The sequence below is a fragment of the Cupressus sempervirens genome, chromosome 10 (genome assembly GCF_028749045.1).
Source record: "Cupressus sempervirens isolate cs-2001-9-10 chromosome 10, ASM2874904v1, whole genome shotgun sequence".
Lineage (NCBI taxonomy): Eukaryota > Viridiplantae > Streptophyta > Pinopsida > Cupressales > Cupressaceae > Cupressus > Cupressus sempervirens.
Genome location: NC_143127.1, coordinates 815,509,136 through 815,520,437, shown reverse-complemented (window position 1 = coordinate 815,520,437; position 11,302 = coordinate 815,509,136). Strand labels below are relative to the sequence as shown.

Below are 11,302 nucleotides of genomic sequence, written 5' to 3'. Positions count from 1 at the left end.
TAGCAATATGTCTCATGAATAAATTTGACATCAATAACCAAATAATAATTGTTCTAATCATAAGTTTCCAAAAATCTCCCTCTTTGGCATTGATGGAAACATCTCTATAATCCTACAATCTCTTCATCTCAATATATCAAATGTATCTCACTTGGTTACCATACAATCCAAAAATATTTCTCCTTCTTTGATATAATTTTCTTCTTTGTCTATCTCTCTCTCTTTTACTTATGTCTCCCTATTTGTGTATTTCTCCCTCTTTGACAACAATGTCATAGACACTTTAGCTTTCTAATCTTCATACATTCGAGTTATGTAGATTTTGCATGTCTGGCTGATTTTTGGCATCTGTCTATGAATAATCCCTTATGATTTACTTTACTATATAGCTTAGGAATGTCCCTAAGTAGAATTGTATTGCATTAATGTTTAGAATATTCTAATTAGCATATTTGATGCAATGTACCTTGCCTCCTTAAGTATCTTTGGTTAGGGGATTCACCCCTAATTTACCTCTAAGATATTCATGAACATCCTTAGGTAAGGGTTGTGTAAATATGTCATCAATTTGTTCTTTGGTGTTCACATATTCTAGCTTTACTTCTTTATCTTGTACTAGTTCCCTTAAGTAATGATACTTGATAGAAATGTGCTTTGTTTTAGCGTGCATCACTAGATTCTTTGAAATGTTAATAGAACTTGTGTTATCACAATAGATAACCATTGGACTTGTAACCTATTCTTTTATACCTTTCAGTAATAGCTTCATCCACATAATGTTTCAATAGTTCATTCAAGTAGCCACATACTTGGTTTGAGTTGTTGATTGGAAAATACAATTTTGTTTCTTGGTTGTCCATGACACCAATCTCTTTCCTAGAAAGAATGCACCTCCACTAGTAATTTTTATGTCATCAATTTTTCTTGACCAATTTGAGTTACTAAATACCTTCAGTTCAAATTTATCACTTCTCATGTAATAGAATCCATAGTTTTTTGTATCTTTCGAATATCTCATTATCAGTTTTACAAGCATCATCTAATTCTATTTAGGATATTATGAAAATATATCAACTATCCCAATTGCTAAAGAAATATATGGTCTTCTATGAACAACATATTACAATTCTCCAATGATGGATCTCTATGAGGTATGGTTAACATCAATAGTTTCATCATTCTTAAATAGCTTATGTCTTGTTGACATAGGTATGCTTACTAGTTTTGAATCCTCCATTCCTAAAGTCTTTATTATATCATTGATGTATTTGGATTGTGTAATAAAAATTAAGAACTTCATTGGACATACTTGTAATCCAACAAAGAATTTTATCTCAGCAAACATAGATATTTCAAAATTCATTCTTCATTTATTCAACAAATGATTTTCATAATGCTTCTCTTCCTGCAAATATAATGTCATCAACAAATATTTCAGATAATGGTACTCCATTGTTCTTAACATTCTTGTAATATATAGATTATTGGTATCATTTGTCCTTTCAAAACCAATCTTCAAAAAAATAGTTATGTAATCTTTCATACCATGCTCTTGGGACTTGCTTCAATTAGTAAAGGGCTTTGTTTAGTTTACAAACCATGTTCTTCTTGTCTTGATATACAAATCCTTTAGGTTGTTCAATGTATACTTCTTCCTCTAGTATACCATTCAAAAATATAGATTTGACATCCATCTGATATGCCTTGAAATTCATATAGGGTGAATATGTAAGGAGCGTTTTAACTCACTCAAGTCTTTCCATAGGAGCAAAAGTTTCTCAATAATAAACTCCTTGTCCATATCCTTTGCATACTAATCTTTCCTTAGTTCTTGTTACTTCATCATTCTCATTGAGTCTTTTCCTGAAACCCCATTTTATTCTAATAACATCTCTATCTTTAGGTCTTGGTACCAAAATCCAAGTATTGTTCTTCTCAATTTGTTCAATTTCTTCCTTCATTACCTAAATGCAATCTTCATTCTCCAAAGCATATTTTACTATTTTGGGATCTAATTCATAGAGTAAGCATGTGTCATCTTTGACTTTGTTTATTGCCATAATACTTGATTTAGAATCACCAATTATTTGATCATGTTTCTGATGTCTTCTCACATATTTTTCTAGCATACCAATTAGGTAGTTTTCTTCTTTGTTCTTCTATAAGTTCATCTTGAAAATTAATCTCAAACACATTTTCTCTTCCTTGTTGAGGTTCTAGTCTAGCTTCTATATTCTCAATATTTTCTATCTAATGGTCAACATTCCTTGTTTATGGCCCAACATCTTTAGTTTGGTGCTCAACACCCACTCTCTACTACTCAATAATTTGTTTCTCTACAACATTTCCTACCTACTAAGAGACTACAGCTTGGATTTCGTACTTATTAGGAGTTCATTCTTTCAAAATCATCATCCACATAGATGAATATACTATAGTCTTTAGATTCTTCTTTGCATGGGGTATCACTTTTTTTGGAAAGTAATCAATTTTCACAATTGAACTTTCCACAACTCTATTAGTGTTAGAGTTCAAACACTTATAATCTAAATTCTCTTAGTGGAATATCCTAGGAATACATCTTGCTCACTCTTTGCATCAAGTTAAATCCATTCCTATTATCTTTAAGTATATAGCATCTACTTCCAAAGACTTCAAAATATTTTAGATTAGGAGCATATCCATACCATAATTAAAAAGGTGGAGCATTTGTACCTTTCTTGAGTTGTACTCTATTCAAGGTATAAACAATAGTACTAACATCCTCTCTCCAATATTTCTTTCATACACTCTTCTCCGTCATTAATGTCCTTGCACAATCCATTATTTATATGTTCCTTCTTTCAACTATTTCATTCTAAGGAGTGGTCCTTGGTTCTGAAATCTATCATTGCAAAATGTATTGAACTTATTGGAAATGAATTAATCACCTCTCTTATACTTCAGAATCTTCCATGTTTCTTTTTCAACTCCTTCTAGATACCACTTGAATAACTTAAAAGTATCAAATTTAGCTTTAAGAAATATCATAGTCATCATCCTAGACTAGTCATCAAAAAAAAGAATAGAATACTTATCTCCACAACAGCTTTGAACATCAATATATCAACATAGTTCAATATGAACCAATTCCAAAATATCATTAGTAGTGTATGCTTTTCTCTTAAACCTAGACTTGGTCATTTTTCCCAATTGACATTGTTTACACATAAAATTTTTAAGCTTCTTTAGTTTAGGAAACCCTCTTACTTTCTTCATCTTATTGATATTCACCAAATTGTCAAAGTTCACGCGGCATAATATCTTGTGCCATAACCAAACATCTTCTTGTTGTGCAAACAAACAAGTCTCACTAGATAAATCTAGATAGAACAAGTTACCTCTTGCCTGTTCACCACTTCCAACTATCTTACCATCAACATCATGTATCTTGGTCTTCCTTATGTGAAATTCAACTTTGTAACCTGATTTATTCAACTGTCAAACACTTAAAAAATTATAGCTAAGTCCTTCAACCCAGTAAACATTGTCACATGTTATCTTGTCACTTAGTTGAATAGTACCTTTACCTTTCACAACACATGGGATATCATTACCAAATTTAACACATCCAAATTTTTATGGACTTATATCCTCAAATTTTTCTTTATCACCAGTCATATGATTTGAACATCCAATGCTAGTTATCCATATAAAACTTTTGTTTACATATGAAATTAATGCAATTTTATCATCTTCATTAGAGTCTTCTTTCATAGCAACATATACTACTTCATCATCATTACTTTCATATTCATTGTCAATTTCTTCTTCAACAATATAACATGATTTCTTACAATTTTCATCCTTGTTTCTCTTGAAGTCTCAGTCATCTCTTCTTCCTTTGTACTTTCTTTCCTTCCTTTTATCCTTATTCTCTCTCTATCAGGACACCTAGCACCAATATGACCAACTTTTTTGCATGAAAAACAAATGATAGGTAGTTTACCTTTGTATTTATCTCTTCCTCTTGCAAATATTTTTACAATAAGGACTTCAAGTTCATCAATATCATCATCACCACTATCACCGTCACTCCACATATTTTCCTTTCTTTTTGCTAAGAACCAATTGTGACTTAAATGTGGATTCAATAGTAGTAGATGTATAGTTATCAAAGTCAGACATCTCAAAAGTAGTAAGTCTACCAATTATACTTTCCAAGGTCAAAATGTTACTTGGTGTGCATATTAGCTCTTGGATGTCAAATACTCTAATGGCATAGATGGTGGGTAGAATCCTCAATACCTTTCTCATCACTAGACCTCATCCTTGATTTCTCCATTTTCACCTTGAATAGCATTAACAAACTCTTTAACTCTCATGTAGTATTGTACTATATTCTCACGTTCCATTATTCTCGTGTCATCAAATTTACCTCTTAGGATTTATGATTTGTCTCTCAAGAAATTGTCATCACCTCCATATATGGTCTTTAGTTTGTAGCACATTTTCTTTGCACTGTCATGGTCTTTTAGGTCATCAAGCTCAAAATAGCTTAGGGATGATGTAATCTCTAACATAGCTTGATTGCATTTTTTCTTATTCTTCAGTTATTTAGCTATTAAAGGAGTAGTGGTCACCTTTACATACTCAATATCCACAAAGTTAATAGAAACATCACAAATACTAGATATGTGCAACCTCATCAAGGTTTTCCATGTAGGAAAGTTCTCCTTATTTAGTTTGGGTACATCTCTCTTGTGAGTCATGATCTTTAGCTTTAAGTAACTTCAAACTTCTCTCTGTAAGCAATAAGCTCTAATACCAATTTTTAGAGATGTTTAGAATACATAACAAGGGGATGACTCAAATACTTAAGGTCCTTAAGTACCATTTGAACTTTTAAACAATAAAACTCTTATTATTCTTCTTATAATGTTGTTGCCTAGTCTCTACTATTACTCGGTCTCTACTGTAAATACAATTTACTATTCCAAATATAGCATGCATTTTTGAATATAAAATGTAAATCATATAAGGCATTCAACACATATTTGACACTAAGATTTTATGTGGAAACCCAATTTTGGAAAAACCACTAGAACCATGTCACAAATTTTTCACTCTTTTGAAGTGAGCTATGTTAGGAGCCAATCTTGTTAAAGGTTACAATACACACTATTAAATGTGACCTTGTTAAATGATTTAATCACCCTATTAGGAGTGACCTTGTCAAAGGACTTTGACCATTTCATTTTGAATGTCATCTTATGAAAGGATTTACATAGATTGTTAAGTCTTTGAAATGATTGTTAGGTCAATCTCTATTAAAATGATTTCAATACAAAATGTTTACAATATTTAGAAATAAATTTGTAGGTTTTGATCTATGTTATTACAACTCACTTTGCAAGTTTAGATCTTTGTTCGGTCCTTATGTTGACTTGCTAACAATCCTTCCATTGTTAGCTCTGATCTTGATTCACTTGGAAACACTTGAAGCAATCAGTCTACTATTCTCAACAAAACTTAAGTCTCCTTCTTAGATTTACTTATCTATATCATCATCATCTCTACAATATTTCTTCTTTAGCTTTACATTCACTCACAAACTTGTACGTTTCTAATCCACCATTGTCTATGTGTGCCTCTTGCATATACTTTCACTCTTTGATAATTTTTTTGGCTTTGTACCTATTTAAATAAGCAAATCTTTCTTTACCATTTTCCATCACCACCATAGATTTTAGGGTTTATGATACAGTTCAAGTCAATTCATTGTATCTATCCACCTTCTTAATCATCCTCAAGAAACTTCTCTAGAATCTATCTATTAGGTCTTTACCTAATTTTGTCCTTTAATCTAATGATCTGACTCATCAATCTTATCTTCAAAACAAGTTACATCTCCTAAGAAATCAATAAATTTGGCTAGGAATCATGATTTCCTTGAACTCATCTTCAACAGTATTACTTAGAAATTACTAGATTTTGACACTTGGTCATCACTAAATACATGGGTGGTGCAAAAATTTCTGGCTTGGCATCGACTAGCATTCTCAGTCAATATTGATGCTCAATCAAAACTACATTTTCTTGGCACTAACTATAGCTCGGTTGAAACTAGCAACATTTGACATTCCTTTGCAATTTACTCTATTTTTTTGGCTTGGATTAAGTTTTTTGACATAAATAATAACTTTTATCAAATTCTATCTAATCAAATGTCCATTGTAGCTTATTTTTCATAACTCAAACTTTCCTCTAGGTGTTATTTTTATGAGAAATTTTTAAAATCCTCTTCATCAATCAATTAGATGTGCCATTTAGATTAGGTAGCAATATGTCTCATCAATATATTTGACATCAATGACAAAATAACAATTGTTCTAGTTGTAAGTTTCCAACAATCACTTAAGATATTTTAATAGAAAGTATACTTTAGGTGGTGACATTTCTTATCAAATTTCCTCTTTATGTGTGAGATCTACTTCCTATGTATTTAGCATATTATCATCATCCACATATTGCACATACTTCATTACATAGTGGAGGATGATACACCTTTGGTGAACATATGATTCCATCTTATGTGGGTGATAGGTTGTATCATAGCTATCATGTGTTACCTATATATGTAGGCATAGCTACATTGTAAATTAATCCATCAATTATAATAGTATCTTTTAATTGAGCCATATTATTAAATTTGGTTAATTCATCTATTGATCTAGGTTATAATATTCTAACATTATATATGTCTTAAGAAGTTCATTGGGCTTTGGGGTTTGGAAAATATATTATCTCTATAAATATGCTAGCATCCTAAAATATTTTATAATAATGTTAATTAATTTTTTAGATAACATTATTGTGTTAGAATTGCTCCAAAACATTGTGTATTGCATATTGACTGTCATTGTAAGTGATAAAACTGAGCTATATGCCTATAGTATGGTTATTGTCCAAAGGGTTTATTAATCAAAATATAGTGTTAAGGTTTTATTTATTTAATTATTGGATTTATATGTGCATAGAATTTTTAATTTAAAGTTATAAGAAATTTTTGCATTTACTCTTATATTTGATTAGCTTGGGATGGGTTACTTTTCTTTCAACTTCCTTTTAAAAATTTCTAGAAAGCATTAGGATATTTTCCGAAAAAGCAATAACTATAAGGATTAGAGAAGTGTATCTCTTAGCTAGTAGTATCCAATGGAGATACATATAGTTGACTTGTGTCTAGCATACACTTTAATCAAGTTATAGATTACTAATATAAATTAACATAGGTAAGTGTATTAGAGAGCTCTTTAGGTCATAGTAATGATATATTTATGAGGTAACGATTAATTTCATATCATTATATTATGAATTTTAGTCCTAGTCAAAACATCTAATGTTTGCCCCCTTCAAGTGGCATTTTTTGGAAGTTGTTTGTTAGTAATATGTTATTGCATTTATTTCCTATTTTATCATTCTCTTGTAAAAATGACCTCATTAAAGATCTATTTCATATGCAAGCCTTGCATCATTAGACAGCTAGATGCATTGAGTTTGATTAATGTTTTTAAAAAATAATAACAAGATTTACAATTTAAAAATCTATTTTAAATAAAAAATCATAAGACCCTATGACTTCGTAAAAAATGAAAAGTGAAAATGTCTAAATGAAAAAAGAAATTAATCCAAAGAAATTATACATTTTAAAATAAAATAATCAAATTTATTTAGTATAAATTAAATTAACATTAAATACATTTTGAATAAATCTCTTTAAGAATATAGAAATATAGATATTCTAAAATTTGAAAACTTCCGCCTCCCTATCTAATGTTCCCAAATTACAAGTACCGTCTTCTTTAAAGAAGAAATTTTGGGAACTAGGATTAATAGGAAAAAACAGTTGCTTTTAATATATAATTTTCTGGTACCATGTGAAGTGCCATGGCCTTCTCACTTTGATGATGAAACATAGACTGATAGGTCATACATGATTTCAAAACAATAGGAATTGCTATTTGATTTCGAACCTTATGATCTCTCCAAACGCAGCAAGTGCCAATTGACTCATACGAAAAATTGGGTGAATGAAAGATTTGAGCCCAACATAGGCATCCTTCTCAAGCTAGTATAGATGATACAATTCGGATTTCTTGAGAGAAGATGTAACATTGAAGTAGTTGAGTAGTGTAAACCACTTCTCCCTGCTTTTGACCCTGTGCACAGCAATGGTATCAGGAATTAATTCATGAGAGCAGTTGGCATTAGTGAGAGGAAAGTCATACATTGCAGGCTTATTACTAAACCTATTCTTAGCCTTCTTCCCTTCATTTAACCACCGTCCCACCATCATATCCTCTGGCCCCACTGTATTATTCTTAGCAAAAGAAGATTCCTCTATCCACTTCACCAGATCCCATGAGAGGGCATATCCCATACCAGACATATGCCTAGCAAAAGGATCATTTGTGTAGCAATTTGTAACAAAGCCATAGTAAGTGTCATTCCTTGGCAAAGGCTTTAGTGACTGAGCCAAACTATCAATCCTAAAATAAACATCATCATCTGCCTTGATAACGTAATCATACTGCAACCCAATATTTGCAAGACTAGAGAAATAAGTATATGTCTTACCTTTGTCCATGTTCTCTTCACAGTTCAATACAATGATATCATTGTAGGTCATGATCTCCAGGGGCACAAGTATTCTTTGATCTTCCTTGGTCAGATTGCAGAACACAAATCTCACGTCCACTTTTGCATGGATTGTGGATTGGCTTCCATAAACCATACGGAGAAAATGTCTTTGCTCATACAGATCTGGCCTAGTTAGGATTCCAATCAGAATACTAAACTCATACCCAAGCTTTGAGTCATTTCTCTTATCAGATTCAATGGCTGCAGTGAAGTTCTCCTTAATAACCTTTGTGCAGTTCTGAATATGATTTGAGCAGTTACAGTTGATGAAGATCTGGCTGCCCTGAGAACCCGCATAAGTATTATCATCCTTTCTCAGAAAAAATGGCCGAGAGGATGCATTAAGACTATTTCCATTATAACTATATTCTATTACGCTGTTGAAACCAAATGGACTTCTTACTATTTGTCTGAATTCTGATATATCTACAAAGGCCATTAAGAAGATAAGGACTGTGAATAGAAATAGGAGCCGGCCTGTTCTAGTGATTGAGATGAGAGGAAACCAAGAATAGGGTTTCCTGAAATCCTCCATGGCTCTTTCTCCAAGAGGCCAAAATAAGAAATAATCATAAATCCTTCACATTCAACATTAGATCTCAGGCTTGGGCTCTTTAAAACTTATATAATCTTGCTTGCTTTCATCTCCTCTTCCTCCTCCTATTGCTACGGATTTCCTTTTGCTTTCATTACGCTTCTGTTTTTAAATTTTCTTCACCTTGTCTATTATAAGGTGCACATGGGAGTTGAAACTGAATACAGCAGTTTATTATCAAAGATAACATGGGATTTTTTCATCTTCCACGACGGGTGACACAGAGGAGAGTTTCAAGCTTTGAATAGTGATTTTCCTTGAAAATAGTGAGGTGTAAATTCCATATCTTGAGGCGAAGTTCACGTATCAAAAAGTTGCATGGGGATTCCCGCGTCCCAAACTAGGCGACCCACGTCGCAGCTCTTCATCATCTCTCACATTGACATGCGACAGAGTAAGATTAAATCTTCAACTTCAAATTCAGCTCATCATCATCAATAAACATTGAGAGGCATCTCTTTGATATGAAGGCATATCAATAGTGATATTGTAAACCAAAGCGTTGTTCGTGTAACATCAGAGCTGTGTTGTAGGGATCTAAACGATGCTTGAGTTCAAGTTCAAATCTTTAAATATATAAAATATGATGGAACAGTTAGAGTTTGAGATATAGTATAAATAATGATAGTAGTTGATTTGTTTTGAGAATTGTCCATGCAGGGATCGAGAAGCTTCTTGACAAGACTATTTTTAAATTATTTTTTAAATCTCATGCCTTCTCAATTATGGTACAATCTAGGATAATAAATGATAATAGTAATGAATTCAGGAAAACAAAAAGAAAAGTCAAACATCATGATTTTTTCAGATTCACGAAAATACAAGGAAAATTTTTCATAAAAATTGTTGTTTTTATCAGAAAATATACAAATCATGAAGATCAAATGTTGAAAATTTGTGAAAAAAAAGTCATTTTTTTGAAATTAGTCAATAATGCAATTTGTAAGAAGGATCACATCCAAGAATTAATAGCAACTGTGAAAGCTTACTTGCACTTTCTGCCCAACTAGTATACCAACTTGTATACACATGTTGCCCAAAATGCTTGGGTTTTGGGTTTGGTCATTCTACATTATAAATTATATTAAAGAAATGTTCGAAATAAATATATGTCTTATGCAATAATAGATTCCAATTAGGGTTTCATATATGTATGTTCACCAAATTATTTAAATGAAACTAATGTCTTGTTATTAATCAATATGTTTCTATTATGAAGTATCAATTAGCCATGTTTAGCAATAACAAGTTATGTGATTCCCTAAGAACAAAATCTTTAATTATGTTCTAAATGATAAGATTTGTTGAGTTTAGGTATTCCCAAATTTATGTATCAAATGGAACATTTTTGCTCAAGATTATTTAGAATATTTGATGGTGAATTTTTTAATAAGCTTTCAAATGAATTTCAAAACTTAATCATGATTTAAGTGATTATTAATATAATTTTTATATTGAAAAAGTTTAATCAACAATATATATATCTTTCAACCTGATAATCAACCAACCCTCATTAATATACAAATTGAAGGGAGGTATTTAAATATCAAGGGACAATAACTTAGAAAGGACTGCACATATTGTTTTTTACATGAGCATCCAAAATAACATTGGATTTTGATTGTGTAAATAAGCACTCTAGAGGCCTTTATATATAGGCACTCCTAGTGTACTTTCATATGGCATATTGAATAAATATGTCATCATTTTGATCATACTCTCTCTTTGGTCTACTATTGTGCTTGTGTTTGAGTTTCTTGGTCCTAGGTGAATTCTTCCCTAAGGAAAATTCATACATGGTATCAAAACTCAGGGAGATTCTCTACACATTGCCATTTGAGACCGTTCATGCTTCAACACCTCGACCTGAATCTGGAGAATCTGCAAACATTGAGTGCGTCTAGAGCTAAATTTGACCTCCCCATTGCATTAGAACATCAATTCGGTGAAGAATGACTATAAATTAGCCTGTGCTAGGCTATAGTTGATTGTGAGGCAAATTTTTTTTGCAAACCGGTACCCGAA

The 11,302-nt window shown here is 31.5% G+C and overlaps 1 protein-coding gene across 1 annotated transcript; it reads right to left on the bottom strand.

The window, feature by feature from the left end:
• Positions 1–8,110: 8,110 nt before the first annotated feature.
• On the bottom strand, positions 8,111–9,217 carry LOC149536437 (beta-1,3-galactosyltransferase pvg3-like). The gene has a single exon (XM_089806290.1). It carries the CDS (start codon positions 9,215–9,217, stop codon positions 8,111–8,113), a length of 1,107 nt encoding a protein of 368 aa, XP_089662416.1.
• Between the last annotated feature and the right edge of the window lie 2,085 nt (positions 9,218–11,302).